This window comes from Mastomys coucha, unplaced genomic scaffold (assembly GCF_008632895.1).
Source record: "Mastomys coucha isolate ucsf_1 unplaced genomic scaffold, UCSF_Mcou_1 pScaffold5, whole genome shotgun sequence".
Lineage (NCBI taxonomy): Eukaryota > Metazoa > Chordata > Mammalia > Rodentia > Muridae > Mastomys > Mastomys coucha.
The window spans coordinates 96036857-96059260 of record NW_022196911.1 but is presented as its reverse complement, the minus strand read 5'-3'; the positions used below and the strand labels follow the sequence as shown (position 1 = coordinate 96059260).

The following is a 22404-nucleotide window of genomic DNA, read 5'->3' as shown; positions in this document are numbered from 1 at the left end:
TCATGATTATTGAAGGGTAATTGTTGAGAGACAATATCATCATTTGTGTAAGGTAGAGAATACACAGTATATGTAGTAAATAGAGTAAGTGAGAAGCACTTATTTGTAAGAATTCCTAGGAAACAAATATTTTTCTTTTCTTATCAGATCAACATCTTTTCAGCCATATATATAATATATATTAAATAATATACCACATGTACAGTATACATATGTGTATATATATTTCCACCTAGGATATGTTTTTTAATTCTATCATGTACTTTTGAATGTACAGTAAACTTTTTTATGGATTATTATGCCCTGGCCATGGTGGAAACCATAGCAATAGTTAATTTTCATGGATGTATTTTCTAGTTTACAACAAATGATTCCCTTTCTTACTCTTTAAAAAAGAAGCATAGTCTGTGATTTTTCTCTTTTGAGACTCAAGATGTAGAAAGAGAGAAGGATTGGAGAAATTAAAACAATAATAATGATCTCATGTGTTTTCTGGGTTGTGTGAGTTCATTCAGTTGGACTTAGATCAGCCTGGTACTGATTTTAAAACAGCACACTTCGTTCATATGTCACAGTAGATCCATTTTACAAGAAGAGTCAGGAAGGCAGGGAGTCAGAGACTGGGGGGACCTAGCTTTAGCTCGAAAAGACCACCTGTTTGCTTAGAGCTTGTTTTATGTCCAAAAGCATGCTTGGAGCTAGCTCTTCCTTGGAAATGACTTCCAGAATCACTCAAGAAGATGCACCTTATTGTTTTACAGTCATGACTTTTTTCTGACCCATTAAACAAATGACTCAATAAACCTTACTCAATAGGTTTAGTTTCAAATAACATCTGGCTGGCTCCACAAATAGAACAGCCTTGAAATATTTAGAATTGCCTTTCCTGCAAATAATGTAAAAGAGTATGGTCCCAGCACACATTTGAAGAATGGCCTGAGTGGTAACTATATGATAGGGAGGTAGTACAATCTTCAAGGAGGAGAAGGAGGAGGAGTAGAAGAAGGAGGAGGAGAACTTTAAGAAATACCTTTCTTTGTATTTGGGATGCTGATTGGTTAGACTTGAAATCTCTGTTCAAAACTCCATCTATAATAGAATGAAGGCAGATGAGTTTGCCAAAATCTTCTGACAGTCATGAGATGTCACCTTAGCATGTGTAAATGTGTTGGCTTTGAGACCCTTGGGAAAATTAGGCTCAGGGATTTCTACACTAGATTGACTAGGGGTTTCTTTCTTTTCAACTTCTGGTAGGAATAATGTGGTCTTGCTAAGCAGATTTTCATTAGAATAGAAATGAATAGAATAGACTTGGATTCTTAAAAAAAGAATAGATTTGTTCCTTGTCTCCTTCTGGTTAAGAGTTGGGTGGCTCATGGAGAAAAACACTGGCAAGCAATGGCTGGGTTCAACTGAATTCAGTCTATCCTACACGATGCCATCTTATTGTAAAGGTATTGGAAGGGACAGAATGCCATGGGATAGTAAGAATATGGCCACTGGCATTAGAGAAGTCTGCTTTTGATCCTGGTTCCATCGTGGTGGACCTGTAGGATCTTGGAAAAACTCTGAGGCTACCTTACAAACTCTTAGAGGGTTTTGTGGTTCCTGAAGGAATTGGTGGATATGAGGTATCTAGATAACTCAGTGTGTGGTGCAAAGTAGGCACTCAGGCAAGTAGAAGCCAATTTACAGCCAGACTGTGTGCAGGCAAACAACTGTATTACACTGTGTGCAATAACTACCCTCAAAATGTTAGCTTTCTAAGAATTTTCTATGTGGACACAATGGCATAAATGGAGTCCAAAAGACTCCCTGCTGGAAGAGGTTAACATTGTCTCTACCCACTTGGATGATATGGCACTGAGCTGGGCTGTGTTTTCTGATGTTAGCTTTTGGGATTCGCTACCAACCATTTTGATTTCCAAGGAGATGGTCAGATAGTTTCCCCACGGAGACCTCATTAGGGAAGAGCTGAACAAGGTAGAGAGCTTTTCAAGGCTTAGGAGAGAGCAATCAGAAGTGCCCCCAGATCTGGGACCAGGAAGCTGCTGTAACTTAATGCCCAGCAAACAAGTGCTACTGTTGGCAAAGTTGGTTACTTTGAAGCCAAACCATGAAGCTCTTTCTAAACTAACCAGCACGATTGGTGAGGAGTCCTGACATAGCAGGAAGCCAAAGTAAAACCTTTTATGAGCTAAAGGACTCATGCGAGGTGGCTAAATAACAAATGGGAAATTGGTAATGTGAGCAAAAGGAGGATAGTGTTTTACGTGGTTACCACACCCACCACTGACAGGATATAAAGCTCCAAAGAGGACGAGGCCTTATACCAGAGACAGGACATCAGGTGTAGAAACTGACTCCAGTAACTCTGCTCCCTCCAGCACCATGCCATACAACTGCTGCCTGCCCGCCCTGAGCTGCCGCACCAGCTGCTCCTCCAGGCCCTGCGTGCCCCCCAGCTGCCATGGCTGCACCCTGCCCGGGGCCTGCAACATCCCCGCCAATGTGGGCAACTGCAATTGGTTCTGTGAGGGCTCCTTCAATGGCAATGAGAAGGAGACCATGCAGTTCCTGAATGACCGCCTGGCCTCCTATATGGAGAAGGTGAGGCAGCTGGAGAGAGAGAATGCAGAGCTGGAAAGTAGGATCCAGGAGAGGAGCCAGCAGCAGGATCCCCTGGTGTGTCCTGCCTACCAGGCCTACTTCAGGACCATTGAGGAGCTGCAGCAGAAGGTGAGGGGGGGGGCTGGGCACCCTCGTGGTGTTGAATGAGTTATTGATTCAAGTGGAACCTACTGCAGTTGGAACTGAGCTGAGGCTGTATATAGCTAATGTTGGAACTGATGCAGGATTCACAGGCCTAAACTGAGAAGAAGGTTTTGAAAATCTTTTTGGGAATCACCATAAGAATGAGGATTCAGCATTATTGCCAAATTAGAGGCTCCTAACTAACATGCTTCTTAACCCAAACCAGAAAAGTTTCTTAAGATCTCTCTCTCTTGCTCTTAGACAAATTATAACATTAAGAACGTACTGTGCACCTGAATTAGCTCTTTGAGCTAAAGAATTTCTATACGAATCCTCAAATAATTAAAGCATTTCAAACTTGTAGCAAGTACAGTAAAAGACAGTTTTGGTAAACCAGGAGCCCCACTAATACACACACACACACACACACACACACACACCATGCAGTAGGACACATATGCAGGTAAATGGCACACAGGGCAGACAGGAGTAGAACCCACATAAATGTGGGACTCCAAAGGATCCTCAAATAGAATCAGTATTGGAGTGGGTTTTGAATGACAAGCAGGGATTGGGTGCATATGTGTGTGTGTGTGTGTGTGTGTGTGTGTGTGTGGTGTATATATGTGGGCAGGTGCCTATGGATGTATGAGTGTAGATCAGAGGATAGCTAAGTGTCATTCACTATTTTTTTCTGAAGCAGAGACCCATTGGACTTGGACTTGTCAAGTAGGTGGGCCATCAAGCCACAGGGCTCTGTCTCTCTCAGTGAGCACTGCTACATCATGATTTTTTTGTTAGTTCTAGGGATTGAACTTGAATCCTCATTTTGCAAAGCAAGCACTTTACCAACTGAACTATCTCCCAGCCCCCAACAAATAGGAGTCTATGTCTGACTGTGCAAGCCATTGGATCCTGGAGGGAACTGTCTGTCTGCTGTCCTAGAGTGCCGACAAACTGAATGTCAGAAAGGAGTAGTATGACTTGAGTATCCTTATTTATTCAACTCACAGTTGGTGAGCATCAGGCAAAATTCTAGAGTCAGGGGTAAAATGCTGAGCAAGAGAATTTCATGTCAGCAGGAGGTCACAGCCTGACAGGGCAGAGAGATGTGGGGAAGAGCAAGCACAGCAAAGGTAAACAATGCTATGGGAAAAGAGTAGTGTACATGGAAGAAGTGGCCATCCATGGATGCTGGGAAAGGAAGGGATCCGGGTTCTACAAGGAGCAGGCGTTTTACCTAAAGTGCATGCACAGTGTGAGGGGAAGAGACAGGGGGCAGCAGGGTTCCAGCAGAGGTGGCGTGAGAGGAAAAGAAAACTCATCCTATATGTCTGTGATGTGCCTGATTTTAGCATCCCAGGATTGCTCTTCATTCTAAGTGTACAGGGATCACTGGTCACATGACCTGAGGCTTGATCACCCGGTAGACTCAGTTCCTACAGGAAGACTAGAAACAGCCCTAGAAGAGTGGAGCTCATGACTGCGTTCCCTGGCTGTAGGATTAAAAACACTGGCATTCAAACCACAGGCTCCCTTCCTGGCATCTGTGTTACATTCTACCCCAGCGCTTTGAACCCCACTTTAGAGCCAGTGTGAAGATCTGAAAGGGTAGGGGAAGAAATAAGGTATCTCATGTTGTCACATTCGATCCCCTGCAGATTCTCTGTGGCAAGTCAGAGAACGGCAGGTTGGTGGTGCAGATCGACAACGCCAAGCTGGCTGCTGATGACTTCAGGACCAAGTAAGACACCTGTAGTGACCGGAACGGCCCAGTGACAGGTTGAATTGCAAAGTGATGGTTCTTTGTTCTGAGAATGTGCCAGGAAGCTTCCAAGTGCTTTTGTGACTTGGGTTAGAGTTAGATTAAAAGCCAAGGTCTCTTCACTGAGAGCGGAGGGTCTACGTTTTAAGTTCAGCTTGAAGAAGTGTGAGAGATCATTCATTCTTTACCCTTTTGAACTCAATGCTGTAACTTTAAAAGTATGTTTCATATTGGCCTTACCACATAGATTAGTCGTTACTAATGCATCCCAAAGGAATATTAAGCCATAAAGAAAAATAGGAGGCAAACGTCCATTTTTTTTCAGTGAATTAATCAGTATTTTCAAGTACGATTGTGCTCATAATAAATATCTTTGATATTTTAGGGAGTTTATAATAGGATTTCACTCATATCGCTTCTTTATCTTCCGGCCAACACGATGAAGTTTTAGTTCTGTCTTCATTTTACAAACAAGGCTCAGGGAGAGTAAAGAATCCATATCTAGTCATTTAATGTCAGGGCTGAATCTGAGGGACTTTGAATTTCATGATTCTCAGGGTACTTGGAAAAGACAGGAGATAGGTTGTAGTAGAACTAGGAAGTGTAGCAATTCAAGAGGATGCTTCCTTGATAGCAACTTGTGACTAGATTTCTGGAACAAGCGTATCGAATGGTGGATGGACCACACACAGTACCTTCCCTGTGGCTCTTGGAAGGAGATGATGGACCACCAAACTTACCACAGTGATGTTGTGATTTTATAACACTTAAAATGGACTGGCCTCAATGTAGGATGAGTTTGACTATGTTATCCAGACAGAAACGTTCCCTCTTTGATGTCTTCTGCCTTGTCTATGTGTGTAGGTATGAGTCAGAGCTGTCCCTGCGGCAGCTGGTGGAGGCAGACATCAATGGCCTGCGCAGGATCCTGGATGAGCTGACCCTCTGCAAGTCTGACCTGGAGGCGCAGGTGGAGTCCCTGAAGCAGGAGCTGCTGTGTCTCAAGCAGAACCATGAGGAGGTGAGAAAGTCCCAGCCACCAATATCTCAATACTGAGGGTCCCACGACCCCTGAGCAGGGAAGGGAAGCCTTGGTGGGCTAGATTAACACAGTTTTGTTAGTGGCTCAAAGGAAAGCTGAGAGATGATTGAGTGATGAGGCCCAAGCTAATCTCTTTTCTCCAGGAACAAGTGTCGCCCTAGGCGCATATGAATTTTCTGAGTAGTTATGAAATCAATGATGAAGTGTGAAAAAGAGAGTGTTTTTGTCCTTTGTAAGTCTAGGCAAATGGATTCCAAGCTAGTAGATGGATGGTTGGGGTGTACATAAATGGATGGGAAAAGCATGAGAAACTAGTTCTAACAGACAGGATATGATGTACACATATTGAGACCCAGAATGAATGGACACCATTAACCCTGCGTTTCTTCACATTTAAGCAGCAACAATTATAAATCATTTGTCACATAGGGCTTAGCACACAACAAATGCGAAATAGGAAGGGAATGAGAGAATCTTGGAGACCCAAGGAATATTAGCAAAAACTTGTCCAAGAACCTTCATACATAGATGAAGGAAGGACCACAGACAGAGTTGCCAGGGGTGATTTAAATGAATGGGACTCAGGTTTTCTAACTTCAACGCGATGATTCTCTGTTCCACTAAAATATTCCCTTTCCTCAAAATCACGTTTATGATAAAACTCGCCACTTACAGACATTCATCTTTTTAAACTCTCTTGCATTCATCTTTTAAAAAGTGTGCTCTATATGTGCTTCTTAAAGTCCGAAGGTCTCCTTGGTTCTGTGGTCCATTCTTTGCTTTTCCCCCACCAGGAAGTCAACACCCTTCGCTGCCAGCTTGGAGACCGCCTCAACGTGGAGGTGGACGCTGCTCCCACAGTGGACCTGAACCGTGTGCTCAATGAGACCAGGTGTCAGTACGAGGCCCTGGTGGAAACCAACCGCCGGGAAGTGGAGGAATGGTTCACCACACAGGTGGGCACCTGAACCCATGGTTGCTCAAGAATTGAGTCCACAGGTCTGTAGGGCAGGGTCTGATCCTGTCCCTCTCCTTGCCTATTGCAGACAGAGGAGCTGAACAAGCAGGTGGTGTCCAGCTCAGAGCAGCTGCAGTCCTGCCAGGCCGAGATCATCGAGCTGAGACGCACAGTCAATGCCCTGGAGATTGAGCTGCAGGCCCAGCACAACCTGGTGTGTAATGTCCAGACCTGCTGCTGAGCAGTGTGGAGTTGGGAGGCAGAGTCACTGGGGTGTCCTTGGGGTCTCTCTCTCTCTCTCTCTCAGCTCTTGAAGCCTGTGAGTTCTTTGGAAGGCCATGCAGGAACCTTGAGAGGGAACAGCTCTGTGACAGCCTTTGTCTTCTCTACCACAGAGAAACTCTCTGGAGAACACCCTGACAGAGAGTGAGGCTCGCTACAGCTCCCAGCTGTCCCAGGTGCAGTGCCTGATCACCAATGTGGAGTCCCAGCTTGGTGAGATCCGGGCTGACCTGGAGCGTCAGAACCAGGAGTACCAGGTGCTGCTGGACATCCGGGCCAGGCTGGAGTGTGAGATCAACACGTACAAGGGCCTGCTGGAGAGCGAGGACTGCAAGTGAGTTGCTGGCAGGCATATTCAGCACTGTGTGGCACACACAGAGTGCCTTAAGAATAATAAAGGGACTTTGCAAATGAAGTTCAGACGTGAGTATATCTCTAGAGGCCAGTGTAAGGTACTTGCCAGTACTAGCTGGGCTAAAGATATTTTCTATTCTGAAAGATAGTGGCAAGGTGACTGTACTCCTTGATGGTGATTTTTTGGCTGCAGGGAGCAAAGCTTTATAGCTTCATGGATGGATTCTGGCATGGAAAGGAAACAGAAAACTCAGCTAACCATTACTTTGATTAAACAAAAACTTTAGGTTCGCTGTTTTTTTTTTTTTTTTTTGACCCTTGTTAAAATCACTTGAGAGAAGGAATTTAATCCAATATAGCTATCTTCTAGTGCAGTTGATCATCTCCAAGGAAGAGGACTCAATAAGTAGTAGATCAGGCTGAGTGCTATTTAGAAGCATAATTCTCTTCCAAAGTTTACATCCATGTGGTGGATATAACATATCCCATTTTCTAGGTTGGAGGCAGAGGATTAGAGGTTGAAGTGACTCCTCTGTGTCCCCAGGGTTATACAGAAGGCTACGACTCCATTGCTAGTATTGTATATTGTCTTCTACTACTGTTTCTTAAGTCTGTAGAGGGAGTGAACCAAAGAAGATATGCCCTAAAAAAGGGGAATGGACTTCTTGCTTTTAGGCGACTCTGCTTTCTAAGAACTTACTTTCTTAAATGCTGACTCTAATGATCCTGTGTCCTAGGCTGCCCTGCAACCCCTGTGCCACCACCAATGCCTGTGACAAGCCCATTGGACCTTGTGTCACAAACCCTTGTGTCACACGCTCCCGATGTGGACCCTGCAATACCTTTGGCTGCTAAACACTCCACAGCCAGCAGGAGGATTGCATGAAGACAGAAAGAAAGTCAATGGATCAGCTCCGCCTCTTTGAACCCACATCCAGCACAGTGGGTATCATGGACTGGCAGAAGAACAAAGTCTTAGTGCTGTGGTGTCTGTCTCTGGTCCAGGCCCACTGGACCATCTTCATCCAGGGCTTGTCCATGACCACTTGCTTGTAGTCCAGTGGTCTGAGAGATCTGAGCTGTGAAGGGGCCACACGAGGTATTTTGTGGTTCTCACTGCTTCTTCTACCCTTTCTTGCAGTTTTCCAAAAACCTAATAAATTTTCCTCTTGCAAACAGACACGAGTTTCCCTTGTATCCATCTTTTTCAGACTGTTCTCTGTGGGACTCTTATGAAGAGACTTGAGTGCAGAAGGGGACTTGATAGCTTAACCCTGTCCTAACATTCATTAGACACAGCGAGTGCCAGCCTCCATGGACAGAACATTTGGGCAAAGAGCCTCATGCGCATGAGACAGACACCTCCATTATGGGGGGTGACACTTTCTGAATTTTCGTTATTTCCTTTTCTAAGTCACTCCATGATGAGAACAGGCACTTACATCTTCTGCAGTTCTAACAAGTGCTAGGACCTCCTACATATTCAGGAAGGAGTGAGGACGAGATAGAACGCAGAGTCTGTGCTCTCAGTGTTAGTTGTTTATGTGTAGCCCTAAGAGAGAAGGGACCTGCTTTCAAACAAGCATTTGTGGATCTCTCCCATTCTTCCTAGGAGGGCAGGGACCCTCGGTGTCTCACACAAGGGATTCTCCTGCAATTTGGGGACCCATAATGCAAGCATTAGACTAAATCCACAGCACTGTGTCTATAAATTTGCTCACCCTAGACAACTCACATTCTAAACTGATGCTTGTGTCCTTCACTGAGTATCAGACTTTTGACCAATGGGCCTTAGAAATTAGGATTCCCCAGGAATCCCATGCTAAGAAAAGAGGGATCCTAAAGCTAGAGGGGAATCTCTTCTTTTCTGGGAAGAGGTCTGCACTTGTCAGAGCGTCCTACAAAGATGAATCAATAATGGACAGGACTTCCCTTTGACCCGGACTACCTAGATATGCAGTCCCGACCCTCTACTTAACTTTGGGCTTCAGAACCCCAAAGAAAATCTCGGGGTACATTATTGGATCTCCTTGTTCCTCTTCTCAGTGCGGACATTGAATGAATCTCTTTCTTTTGTTTTTCTCTAGCAATATGGCTGGTTTTGTGGGGCTTGATGGAGATGGGTGGTTGAAACTGGTTTGTTGGTACGCAGGATACACGGGATATGTGATATTCTCTGATTGGCTTCTCTTGCACAAATCTAGAGTGTTTAGATCCATCTGCTTTCTAGCGTGCACCATGTACTATAAATATTGCACTTTGAGATTTTTTTTTTCCAATTTGTTCTTATTAAGATAACATTGTCTTAAATCTTTGTGTTCAAGTTTCAGGGTGGCCTGGCCAAGCCAGCTCAGTCAACTGGGTCTCAAGGGAGGGAATGAGAACCGAAAAGAATAAGATAATTAGACAACGCTACAACATGACTCCAGCCAGTGCTGAGGGTGACGCAGTTTTGTTTTTTCCCAGACTGCTTTTATACTAGGTACTTGCAGAGAACAGGTCAGTTTTTAGATCAAAGACAAAGAAATCAAACAAGGTAATAAACAAAGAGATCAAGCAAGGCAGTAAACAGAGTGGTCACTGTCTCTAGGGGCTTATCAGGATGGCCGAGATAAAAGGAATGCCCCGCATTCCTCCCCTGAGTTTACCTTGAGCTTTGTATTAGCCCAAATATAAATATTCTTATCTGAGCCTATATCCCCTCCCCCACCCAGCCCAGTGACAAGTGCTTGACAAATTTCTAGAAGAGGCACCAAAAGCTCTCCACAGTGGACATGTGGGTTTTTATTTTCTCTCCCTGCTTCCCTCTACCTTCTCTCTTCCTTCTTTCTGTATGTGATGTATGCTTTATGTATGTTGGTGGCACATGTGTGTGTGCGGGTATACACGCCCATATGTGCACTTACAGAATGCAGAAGACAATGCTGGCTGTAGTTTTCTTTTTGCTCTCCATTTATTTTTGGAGACAAGGTCTCTTGTTGAACCTAGAGCCTGCCGATTGGCAGAGACTGGCCAGTGAAACTCGGGGATCCTTCTGTTCATACTTCCTAGTGCTGGGATTACAAACATGGGGCAACCTCCAGCATTGCGTTGTGGGTGCCTGGGAATCCGAACTCGGATTCTCACTTAGCAAGCGCCCTACCAAGTGAGTCATCCCCTCGTCCCGTATTTGTTATTTTGAGGCAGTCCTACTCTGCAGCCTTGGCTGCTTGGCATCCATTACATAGCTGAGGCTGGTCTCGAACTCATGGCAACCCCTTTGCCTCAAACTTCCAAGTACTGGGGCTTCACATGTGACTTCCCACCCCTTGCTTGGTTGTATATGTTCAGCTGTTTTTGGGTATAGATACACAGGAATAAAATTGCTAGCTTATGTCATAATTGTATACTTACAAAAACTGAGAAGTTGTTAAACCCGTCTCTGCGGCAGTTGACATTCTCACTGACTGAATGAGAGGCCTCCAGTCTCAGCATGTTCTCACCACAAACACCTGCGTTTTCCCACATTGCAAAACAACAACAGAAACCGAGGTCATCCCAGTGCACGTGGAGTAGCATTCGATGTGGTTTTGATTTGCATTTCTGCGATGAGTCATGGGATCATCCTTCTTTTCATGTGTGTGCAGGCTGTTTGTAGATCTTTGGAGATGTGTTTACTCAGATCCATTGCCTCTGTTTTAAAGCCTGGCTCACTTCTCTTTTAAGTTGTAGGTGTGCTTTAAATGGCCAGGATACGAATACAGGATTCATATCCAGCAGATGATTTATAAGTGGTTTTCCCTTTAAAGACATTTCCCTTTTCACTTTCTTGATGAAAAAAAAGTCTGTTTGCTACAGAAGAGTTTTGAATCTTGAAGTCCAGTCTAATTTTACTTAAAACAATTTAAAATTATTTTCAATTTGTATGCATGTGTGTGCACATGTATGTGTGTGTGTGCACACAGTGTGTATGAATGCAGGTGCTTGCAGAAGCTGGGTGCCAGATCCTCTAGAGCTGAAATTGCAGGTGATCATGAGCCTCTCAATGTGGGAGCTGGAAACTGATTCTGAGTTCTCTAGAAGAGCAAGAAGTGATCTCAATCATTGCCTCATCTCTGTAGCCTCCTAGTTTTGCTTTTATCACTTATGGGTTTTATGTCATATGTAAAAAATGATTTCTTTCTTTTTGCTTGTTTGTTTGTTTATTTATTTTTTCGGCAGGATCTCACTGTGTAGTTCTGGCTGTCCTGAAACTTACTATGAAGACCAGGCTAGCGTTGATCTCACAGAGATCCTCCTGCCTCACTTTCCTCTGTCTCCTGAGTGCTGGGATTAAAGGCACACACCACTCTGCCTGGCAAGAACCTTTTTCTTAACCCAAGATCTAGAAGACTTCCTCCAACCTTCCCTTCAAATTTTCTAGTTTGAGTTCTTATTGTTAGCCCCCGAGACAGCATCTTTCTGTATATCCGAGTCAGGACTCAAACTCAGCTTCTTCCTTCTTCTTCATGAGTATTGGGGTGGTAGGAATGCACAGCCATGGCAGGCTCTCGGCTCCTTTTAAAACCATCTGTTTCTGTGTGGTGTAACCAAAGGGCAAGCTTCATTTGTCTGCATGTGGATGCTCAGTTGCTTAGACACTGCTCATCAAAAGCAGTGTTCTTTCCTCTGTTAGTGGCATTGGTACCCATATTGAAGAGGTCTGCAGGAAGTTTTAAAGCCAGCACATGTGACTCCTCCAGGGATCCGTTCTTTAAAGATTACTTTGGCAATTTGACTGCATTCCCATGTGAGGTTTAGAGCCAGCTTGTCAATATCTATGTCTAAGCTAGCTGGGACTTTGTCAGGCTTTGTGCTGAAATTTAAAGTCAGTTGCAGGAATATTGCCATCTGTATTGTATTTCCTTCTTCCATCACTTGCTGTGACGAAATACTTTATAAAGGTAACTTGAGGAAGAAGTTTCGTAGTTTTGGCGCAGCTCATCATGGCAAAAGGAAGGGATGCGGCAAGGCAGGATGTGGCTGGTGAGCTTGTTTGCCCAGTGAGGAAGCAGACTGCGATGAATAGTTGTGTCCTACCTTCTGTCCCCTTTTTACTCAGCCTAGGGTCCCAGGGAATGCAACTACACCACTTATAGTTCAGGTAGGTCTTTTCAACTCATTTAACTTAATCTAGGTAATTTTTCACAGACGTGCCTAGAGATTTGTTTCTGTCATAATTGGAAATCCCACCAAGGTGACAAGAGTAACTATAATACCATCTTAGTTGTTGAATCCATGAGGGTATCTTATCCACCATCTTGAGGTCTGAGAGGGAGAGGGGATGGACCATTCCCTGCCCATCCTGTGTAGGAAACTGGTGGTGGGTTAAGGAAGGGTCGGTCAGGTTGTGAGGAATAGAAGTCGCTGATGTGTCTTGGCTGCTAAGATGAATTGGGACTGTCACTCAGCTGCCAGGCCCGTGATGCTTATGGGAAGAAGAGTGTGAAGAATGGGTCTGGTCCCTCGGTTAGACACTAGACTCTCCTGACTCCCTTACAATGGGTCCAGCCCCTTGTTTAGACACTAAAATCCTCTGATGCTCTTATGACGTTTCTCTTACGAGCATTTTGAATTCATGCACCTTAGTATGTTTGTAAACCTTTTCATTAAAGACGCTAATTTTCTTTGCCAATTTTGAACAGCTTAGGAAATGTCCTCCAGAAGGAGGATCCTTGAGTTCTTTATGACATCATTCTGGACTCCTTTCAGCAGACCTTGGACTTTCATAGCTTCTTTCTCTTTTCGCCTTCCATGTTTCTGTCTTTAAACCTGTTTGTGCTGTAGGTTGACAATTTCCCCATCGGTGATTTCTAGTTTAGTTATTCTCTAATCTTCATTTAATCTGATCTTTAATATACCCGTTGGGTTTTAAAATTGATGTTAGCCTTAAAAAAAAAAAAAAGGGATGTTTTAGTATTCATTTTAATTAGATTTAGCTTTACTAATTTTTTTTGTTTTAAAAATAAATAATTTTGGGTGTGTATTTATGTACTCACATGGGCTCACAGGCCACGTGTGTGCACACACAGAGGTCAGGGGATGACTTAAAGGGGTCACTCCTCTCCTTCCAACATGGGGGCCCCTGAGTTGGGGCTGAGGCTGTCAGGCCTGGTAGCAAAGCTTTATCCCCTGAGCCATCTCACTGGCCCCAATCAACGCAATTTTTACAGAGATAGTCGTTGTTTATTTGGATTTATTACAAATAGTAGTCAGTCATTAAAGCTAATAGTACTTTGATTCATAGAATTATGACTGAATGCATCAGAAAGAAATAAAGAAAAATGGTGATATGTATACTCTACGTCTTAATGCAAGGATGCGCGGAGCACGCTGTCAAAAATCCAACAAAATGAACGTCCATCTCCAGACACCTGAAAAACTATTTAGAGATCCTTTTAATTTTATACAAGTGAGTTTGTCATCTGGCAGAAGAGAAAACCCAAGCTAAAACCCAGTGTGAAGACTCCTGAAGTTCTGTGAAGGCCTTCAGAATGAATCTTAATAAAATTATGTTCACAAAACGCAGCTGACAAATCATTGAAATGCCTTTCCCCACTGAGTAATATTACTGGCCTGCCAGCTACAATTTTAAAGATAATATACATTAAAATTTTGCTTGTGCACCCTTTTGGTGGAGGGAGTTAAGTGTACTGTTGACGAGTAGGGTCTTGTTGCTTAACCAATTACCATTCTAAGTTACTCCAGACTGATGAGATATAGTTCTATACCTGATAGGATATTGCTGCATCGACATTTCTGTACTATAATTATATTATCAGCTTAAAAAGAACATTAAAACCAAGGAGATGCCAAGGAAATTTAGTATTGCTAGACTCTAGGAATGCATCCATGTGCATCCTTAATTTATCAACAGATCATAACAACGAATATTGATGGCCTTCGTTGTCCCTCTCAGCATTTGATTTCTGGTTCCAGGTAATTTCAGGTCAGGTTTTTTTGTTTGTTTGTTTGTTTGTTTGTTGACATGGGCATGTTGACAGGGCTGGGAGTGCAGTAAGGATGGGTGGGTGGGTTGATTAGCTTCTAATGATAGGAATCCTGAACCATCATTTCTTTATTCTAAGCCTTAGTTTCCCCATTGGTTAAACAAGGGCAGCAGCCTAGACTGCAAGACCCTGACATCCATTTCTTCCAAGATCTTCTTTCTTTGGACCATTTTGCCAGTCAGGGTCTACGTGAGGAGGTGGGAAAGAAGTCAGGTGGTTGAGGCACAGGTGTAGTTGAATGGCTTCCATCTGTTGGGAAGCATCTCTCCTCGAGCTGCACTTTGTTCTCTGCTGGGCAGACAGTGGGAGGTCCTGCCTGGATGAGGCATCGCTCTTGAGCTAAATGACTGAGTGTCAAATCATGCTCTTCTTAACAAAGCTGAGGTGGTGTCTTCTGCCCGGGCCGTTTACACCGCTGCGCTTCTTGGATGACTGTTCCTAAGTCACACACTGTTATGAATCACTGAGTTCAAACAAGCGCAGCATCTCTGAACTGCTTCAAGTGCAATTATCTTCCAAGATCCAATCATTGTATAAAACTCTGATCTCTGAGACCAAAGCTCATGTGCTTTATAATCAAGTACACAGATGCAATCTGATGGAAGTTCTCTAAGGAATGGATGTCTTGCTTCTGCATGTTTGAAAACTCAGTTTACTAAAGTTTAGTGTGGGTATTACTCTATGGGCACAGGTTTTATACACAGTACGCAAACCTGTGTCACACTAGGAGGGTCCTGACAACTTTTTGGACTACTCAACACCCTCTCCATGGTCCTGATTGTGCATTGCGGAAGTTCTCGCAAGATGCATTCTCTATATGCGTGTGTGTGTGTGTGTGTGTGTGTGTGTGTGTGTGTACATGTATGTATGGGCCAGAGGTCAATGCTGGGTCTCTTCCTCAGCTGTTCTCTACCCCAGACCCCAGTTTTTGAGATAGACTCTTTCATTGCTCCTAGGGCTCACCGACTGGCTAGGCTAGCTGTCCAGAGAGCTTCTGTGTCCACCTTCCCAGTGTTGTGATTACAGCTATGTGCCTCTGTACCTACCTTAAAATGTAGGTGCTGGGGATCTGAATGATCTTCATGCTTGCATGGCGAGCACCTTCCTGACATACATCTCTCTGGTCAGCATGGCCTCCTCTTTCATAAGCTCTCTTCCCTGCTCATTGATGATGACATAAACTCACTCCCTTCATTGTTTCTCCCTTTGTCTCCACTTCTCTGAAATCTCCAAAGTCTGACCCTCAGCTCTTGCTTTTCTCCTCTCTCCTCTTTCCCTTTGCTCCCCCCCTCTGTACTTCTCACACTTGCACTCCAATCATACCCATATCTGTCATTAACATCCCTACCATAACTCTATCCTTTTATCTCCTTTTGCTGCTTTCCTGGACTGCTATCACAACCTCCTTGCTGGTCTGTCTGCTTCTAGCCTTTTCATTCTTTTTCTGAAACTCTTAACCATTTGTTGAAGTTGAAGTGCTACCTCAAAACTTTTGTCTTACCCCAGGTTCCAAAACTCACATGGATGCTGATACCAAGGTGGTCCAAGTCTTCCACTGAGGACTGGTAGCATATAACTCTAGACTTATTAGACAGCCTTATCTTCTACCATTTCCCTTCACTGATGCCTACACTTACTTGGGTTCCCCCAGTGTGCTGGATTTTCTTGCTGTGTTATGGTGTATGCACCAAATCTCACTTGGACTTCCTGGTTTTACTCTCACTGTTTCTTAGACAGCACAGTGCGCTACATCCCAGAACTGATCCATGTCTGTGAACCTGCAGCCTTGACGATGCTTGCTTTTCCCACCATGCAGACCTCTCATATGCTACCTGTCACTTCCTGCTTTGGATATTTACTTCTTGTTTGTGTCTTCATCTATTTGGCCCACACTCACTCAATATGTTCATCACATAGCAAGGTCCTAGAACTGGGGCTCAAAGATGAATTGAACCCTCTCCTTTCTGTCAGGAGCTCAAATAGAGAGATAAAAGCACAAGTCAGGACAATATCATGCTCAAGGTAGAGCCAAAGGAGTGCTCAGAGAGGAGATAAGACCGGGCTGAAGAGGTTCAAAAGGGATGTGAGCTCTTTGTCTAGTAGCAGTGTGAAATGATGAAAAGAACAGAAGCTGACATTAGAATTGTAACCACATAGCCTCTTGTACCTGCGACACTTTGGTTTGCTATGTGTAAAATGGGAACGACATCATTTACCTTGAAGACTTGTGCCAAGGGGTGGTGAGATCCAAGATTTGTGAACAATGCCAACTGGGACTGACTGGGAACTGTGCAAGCTTCCAAGTGGGAATTCCCTCTGCCTGTAGCACTTGTCCACTTTCCTCTCCTCGTTGTGCCTAGTATCTTGCCTGAGACAAGCTGTGATCCTAGTGCTGTCTGTGATGCGATTGGTGGATGGGTCACAAAGAAGCTAGGATCTCTCAGCGCCTGGTTCTCTTTTTCTGAAAATTGTGACTCTGACATTTGGAGATCGGACGTAGGAAGAATTCTGTTTCTCTGTTTTATCCAGCAGGACCAGTGGCTCGCTCAAGTGTCAGAGCCCTCATGGAGTAGCAGCACTGTCCTTTGACCTACCACACCCTGTTAATGAAGGTTGGGCCTTTCATGAGACCTAGCCTTTGAAGTCATACCACCAAGCTCTTAGCTCATGATGTACAGCATGGCAAGGAGTCCCGACTGAGGGAGAAGCCCAAGTAAAGCCTTTTATGAGGTGAGGGAGTCTTCTGAGGAAGCATAGCAAATGAATGGGGAGGCCTTTGACCATCATCACTAAATGAGCAAAGCCAAAAGAAAAAAAAAAGAGAGAGCAGCCGACTTATATGTCCACACCCTGTTTGGAGTGAGTATAAATTCTCACCAGAGGAAGGGGACTCACTCAGAGCTCTGAGGCTTGGAGGATTCACAGCACATCTTCAGCTAGGTACCTCCCTCCCTCCAGCACCATGCCATACAACTGCTGCCTGCCCGCCCTGAGCTGCCGCACCAGCTGCTCCTCCAGGCCCTGCGTGCCCCCCAGCTGCCATGGCTGCACTCTGCCCGGGGCCTGCAACATCCCTGCCAATGTGGGCAACTGCAATTGGTTCTGTGAGGGCTCCTTCAATGGCAATGAGAAGGAGACCATGCAGTTCCTGAATGACCGTCTGGCCTCCTATATGGAGAAGGTGAGGCAGCTGGAGAGAGAGAATGCAGAGCTGGAAAGTAGGATCCAGGAGAGGAACCAGCAGCAGGATCCCCTGGTGTGTCCTGCCTACCAGGCCTACTTCAGGACCATTGAGGAGCTGCAGCAGAAGGTGAGGGGGGCTGGGCATCCACAGTATTCCTGGCAGGAAGTTCTCAGGAGAATGTGTGAGACACAGAAATGACATGAACTCTTGGTGTGGTGGAAAATTTGATAGCCACATTTCCAGCTCTTTGAGCCAGTTTTTCTTATGGACTCTTCTATTTGCAGACTGGAGACTGTTAGTTTTGAATCTTGGTAGGAATTCGACTTGGTGGAGGTTGTAAGGGTTTAGATAAACCCCCACTATTTTTAGGAGTGTCCTGTGGGTGTTTCTGAGTTCTGAAAGTATTTCCTTGAAGTAAGAGAAAAGAACTGAGCCAAGGGAGGAAGCCAGTTGCAGGAAGAACCATTTTTTTTTTCTCTCTTGGCATGTTGATGCTGTGACCTCTGATTGGCCTCTTCTGGGTACCTTACCATCCTGATTTCATTGTCTTGACCTGGATGCTCCTGGGGTTCCCTTGGTTTACCGTGTCCAGTGGAGAATCAGAGTATTTGGCTAAACCCAGAAATATTAGACACTAAATAGAAATGGTCCCAAGGATGAAACGATCCAGGATGGCCCGGAGAATGGAACAACCCCCATTGCCTAGGCCACTGTGCCTGCTGCTTTATGTACTCATCTTCCCAATTTGACTGAAAGTTTATTAAAGTGCAATATATATATTTTTTAGCTTTTAGAACCTTTTCAAACAAATATCAGTTGTTTTAAACAAACATAAATTGTTTTTATTAGCTTTTTAATATTGCTTATTAAGAAAGGGGAAAAAATAAGATAATCTGTTGATGATTCTTTGTATATTTGCATGATGTCTGCCTCCAGATTTAGCCTCTCAGATATTTTTTGAGCACTTATTGTATATGGATAGTTCATGAATATTTCATAGATATACAACACATTGTGATTTTTTTTTAAATTCTGGTGTTTCCATCTAAACAAATTAACATGATTTCTCTTGATGAAAAGAGTCAACCCCCTGCTCATTATACAATGTTTTGTGATTACTAGATCTTGTGTGGCAAATCTGAGAATGCCAGGCTGGTTGTGCAGATTGACAATGCCAAGCTGGCCTCTGATGACTTCAGGACCAAGTGAGTGGGTGGATCGGTGGGGCGTTGTTGCTTGTCTCCACCTCCGTTCTCTCCCTCCCCTTCCTCTGTTGTTCACACAGACCAGTGTAGATTTTCCCTAGGAGTTCCTCCAAGATCCACACTCCCTCCTCTTCCCTCTTCCCCTTTGTAGAATGGCATCTCCAGCCCCAACCTTAACTCCACCAAACTGTATGTCTGCGACTAGCCTAGTCCTCTACTGTGCACAGAACTCAGTCATGAGAATGTGGGAAGTCTATTCATCCTGGAAGCCTCACAAGTTTATAAGCTCTTATCTCCTCTGATTCACTGTCTTTGTGAAAAGTAATTAACATGTACTTCCCTGTAGGATCTACTTCTGGATCTTGACAACTTAAGTAGAAGGAGATGGTTATATAAACTAGTATCTGTCATTCCTAGTTATCCAACAAAGCAAATGAAAGCAGAGTCAGGGCTAGGCATGTTCCTACCCAGTCTATCCCTGACTTTCCTGTGATTGCAGGTACGAGACAGAGCTGTCCCTGCGGCAGCTGGTGGAGTCAGACATCAATGGCCTGCGCAGGATCCTGGATGAGCTGACCCTGTGCAAGTCTGACCTGGAGGCGCAGGTGGAGTCCCTGAAGGAGGAGCTGCTGTGTCTCAAGCAGAACCACGAGCAGGTGAAGTCTCCCAGAGAGAAGCTCACGGTCGGACTGGCTGAGACATGTTGTTAGCTGCCACGGGCTGTGGGTTGAGGCTCAATTAGCTCAGAAAGCTGTTCTCCAAACAAAAATGTATTTGTAGAGAATGAGTAATCTTGATAGGAGATTAGGATTTTCTGCCAGAGGCAGGAACAAGAATAAAGGAAGTTGGCTAGCTTGGTCAGTAACAAAAGGTCAGAGCTAAGGCAGCTGCTGTAGTTTCTGTCACTCCCAAATGAGAGTGAACGTGGATACCATTGCAGACTATGATCCTCCATTTTGAACGGCAAGGAGCAGGGTGACTTAGGGCTGCCCAACAAGAGGGCTGAACGGGACTCAGAATATAACTCTTCGTTGTTCTTCAAAATGCTTTCTGATATCTGTGCTGCTGGGAGTAAAGTATTTGTCAGTCACCACCACACAGGAAACAGACAGGAGCAACTCTACATCCTAGAACTCTGTGGTGACAGTTAATGCTAACCAAGAGCTTATTATGCACCAAATTTGTGCTAAGCATATTTGAGCTTCAGAAGGAAAAAAAAGATGAGCAGCTTGAAGATTCTAGAACAGTGGTTCTTAACCTCTGGGTCATGACCCCTTTGGGGGGGGTCAAACAACCCTCTCATAGGGGTCATTTAAGACCATCAGAAATATCAAATATTTACATCATGATTTATAACAGTAGCACAACAACAGTTGTGAAGTAGCAATGAAAATGATTTTATGTCTGGGGATCACTGAAACATGAGGAACTGTTATTAAAGGGTTGAAGCATTAGGAAGGTTGAGGACCATTGTTCTAGATGCTTCTAGAAGTTATATGGAATTGTTAAAGATGAGATACAATTTAAGTCTGTCTGATGGCGGCATAAGCCCAGAATCGGTTCTGTTGTCTCCATGAGGAAGTCAATAGTAAAATGTAGAGATGTTGGCTTTGTTTTCTTTGTAGTCAGACGTTGTCCAAGCTTAAGGATAAAAACACTTAAGCCTATGGTGGGGATATCTCAACAAGACTTCTGAACTGGGCTTTTAGGAAGTAGGGCTTGACTGGTTGCCGGCTATGTTTCAGCTCTGATACAAAACCACGAAATCCCTCTCAATAAAAAGTGCTATGTTTAGCATGAAGGGCAGAATGAGGTATGGACTGGAAGGTGCTTTGTAAAAGGAATCAGTTGGTCACTGACCATAGGGAAAAGGATGCTGGGAAAGAACGGAATGGAGATTGTAGAAGGATTCAGTGCACCAGACGCCAGACTGCATTCTTTCAAGAACATCAACATCCATTGTGACATTCTAAATTTTCTGCTTTCCCCCACAGGAAGTCAACACCCTGCGCTGCCAGCTTGGAGACCGCCTCAACGTGGAGGTGGATGCTGCTCCCACTGTGGACCTGAACCGTGTGCTCAATGAGACCAGGTGTCAGTACGAGGCCCTGGTGGAAACCAACCGCCGGGAAGTGGAGGAATGGTTCACCACACAGGTGGGCACCTGAAACCATGGTTGCTCAAGAACTGAGTCCACAGGTCTGTAGGGCAGGGTCTGATCCTGTCCCTCTCCTTGCCTATTGCAGACAGAGGAGCTGAACAAGCAGGTGGTGTCCAGCTCAGAGCAGCTGCAGTCCTGCCAGGCCGAGATCATCGAGCTGAGGCGCACAGTCAATGCCCTGGAGATTGAGCTGCAGGCCCAACACAACCTGGTGTGTAATGTCCAGACCTGCTGCTGAGCAGTGTGGAGTTAGGAGGCAGAGTCACTGGGGTGTCCTCAGGGATTCTTCCCCAACCCCTCTCTCTCAGTTCTTGAAGCCTTTGGAAGGCTTCAGTTCTTTGGAAGGCCATGCAGGAACCTTGAGAGGGAACAGCTCTGTGACAGCCTTTGCCTTCTCCCCCACAGAGAAACTCTCTGGAGAACACCCTGACAGAGAGTGAGGCTCGCTACAGCTCCCAGCTGTCCCAGGTGCAGTGCCTCATCACCAATGTGGAGTCCCAGCTTGGTGAGATCCGGGCTGACCTGGAGCGTCAGAACCAGGAGTACCAGGTGCTGCTGGACATCCGGGCCAGGCTGGAGTGTGAGATCAACACATACAGGGGCCTGCTGGAGAGCGAGGACTGCAAGTGAGTATGGCTGAATGACTTTTCCTTGGGGGTAAAATTGTTTTCTTGGCGGGAATTAACTTATCCCTTCACACTTCCACCTGGAGACATCTAAAGGAAGGGTCCTGACTGTGTTTCTAGTATCTTCGTGTGTGTTGAACTCACTCTGCCCTAACTTGCTCCAATCATTTCCTTTCTCCAGGCTACCCTGCAATCCCTGTGCCACAACCAACGCATGTGATAAGCCCATTGGGCCCTGTGTCTCTAACCCTTGTGTCACAAGATCTCGGTGTGGACCTTGCAACAGTTTTGTGCGTTAGAGATTCCATTGCCGGAAGGGGGACAAAGATATCAGTTACACCTTAAGGTCACCTCATCTCAAGACCTCAAAAATTGACTGCACTGGACAAAGGCAGACTAAAGCTTGAACCTGCAGTGCATTTGATCCTTGGGCACAGAAGATGTAGAGTCTGTCTTCTGAGAAACCTACAATAGGATCGAGTACCATCTACTCACACAAAGCCATATTTACATACGCAATGCTATTCGTTCATAAAAACTTATCCCAATGTGATTTTATCTGAATGTGTGTAAATAATTCCATTGAGTGTGGGGGAACTGGTTGGCAAGCTTGTGAAACAAACAAAAAAAATCAGTGGACTTAACCTTTTTTGTTACATTTTCTGCCTTAAATCCAATACAAATCTTTTGTCTTCCCAATAAATTCTTTTTCTGGCATGAATATCTGAATTGTCTGTTTCACTCAATATTAACCAGTGTTTTCCCACTAGACGGAAGGTCCAGTCACCCTCATATACGGCTTGTGATTTCCTTCAAGGAAAAAGCCTTTTTTTTTCTGCTGTCACCCACTGGCCAGAACTGGCACCAAAAAGGAGAGACAGAGGAGGTGGATGCAGGTCTGGGTGGTGTTAGAGACCATGGCCAAGGTTTCACCAGTAGATGACATTTGTATGGAGACCCGAAACTAGAGAAGGGACATCCAGAGGGAAAGAACATTCCAGAGAAGCACCAGTGAGTCAAGAGAGGGAACGAGCATGAGGAGGCC

General features: G+C 44.7%; 2 protein-coding genes across 2 annotated transcripts; both read left to right on the top strand.

Annotated features, from left to right (window-relative positions):
* Positions 1 to 2335: 2335 nt before the first annotated feature.
* Positions 2336 to 8335, top strand: LOC116076961 (keratin, type I cuticular Ha3-II). The gene is made up of 7 exons (XM_031351101.1): positions 2336 to 2739; positions 4416 to 4498; positions 5384 to 5540; positions 6356 to 6517; positions 6608 to 6733; positions 6915 to 7135; positions 7893 to 8335. The coding sequence occupies exons 1-7, from the start codon at positions 2392 to 2394 to the stop codon at positions 8008 to 8010; spliced, it is 1215 nt and encodes a 404-aa protein (XP_031206961.1). The 5' UTR covers positions 2336 to 2391; the 3' UTR covers positions 8011 to 8335.
* An 8751-nt stretch (positions 8336 to 17086) lies between these two features.
* Positions 17087 to 22076, top strand: LOC116076989 (keratin, type I cuticular Ha3-I). The gene is made up of 7 exons (XM_031351163.1): positions 17087 to 17493; positions 18490 to 18572; positions 19072 to 19228; positions 20567 to 20728; positions 20819 to 20944; positions 21139 to 21359; positions 21541 to 22076. Exons 1-7 carry the CDS (start codon positions 17146 to 17148, stop codon positions 21656 to 21658), a joined length of 1215 nt encoding a protein of 404 aa, XP_031207023.1. The 5' UTR covers positions 17087 to 17145; the 3' UTR covers positions 21659 to 22076.
* Positions 22077 to 22404: the final 328 nt, after the last annotated feature.

Excerpts from the sequence above, each read along its gene's own strand:
- LOC116076961 (XM_031351101.1), top strand. The coding sequence starts at position 2,392 with ATGCCATACAACTGCTGCCTGCCCGCCCTGAGCTGCCGCACCAGCTGC. Across the intron at positions 2,740-4,415 it reads TTGAGGAGCTGCAGCAGAAG|ATTCTCTGTGGCAAGTCAGA; the intron begins GTGAGGGGGGGG and ends GATCCCCTGCAG. Across the intron at positions 6,518-6,607 it reads AGGAATGGTTCACCACACAG|ACAGAGGAGCTGAACAAGCA; the intron begins GTGGGCACCTGA and ends TGCCTATTGCAG.
- LOC116076989 (XM_031351163.1), top strand. The coding sequence starts at position 17,146 with ATGCCATACAACTGCTGCCTGCCCGCCCTGAGCTGCCGCACCAGCTGC. Across the intron at positions 18,573-19,071 it reads TCTGATGACTTCAGGACCAA|GTACGAGACAGAGCTGTCCC; the intron begins GTGAGTGGGTGG and ends CTGTGATTGCAG. Across the intron at positions 21,360-21,540 it reads CTGGAGAGCGAGGACTGCAA|GCTACCCTGCAATCCCTGTG; the intron begins GTGAGTATGGCT and ends TCCTTTCTCCAG.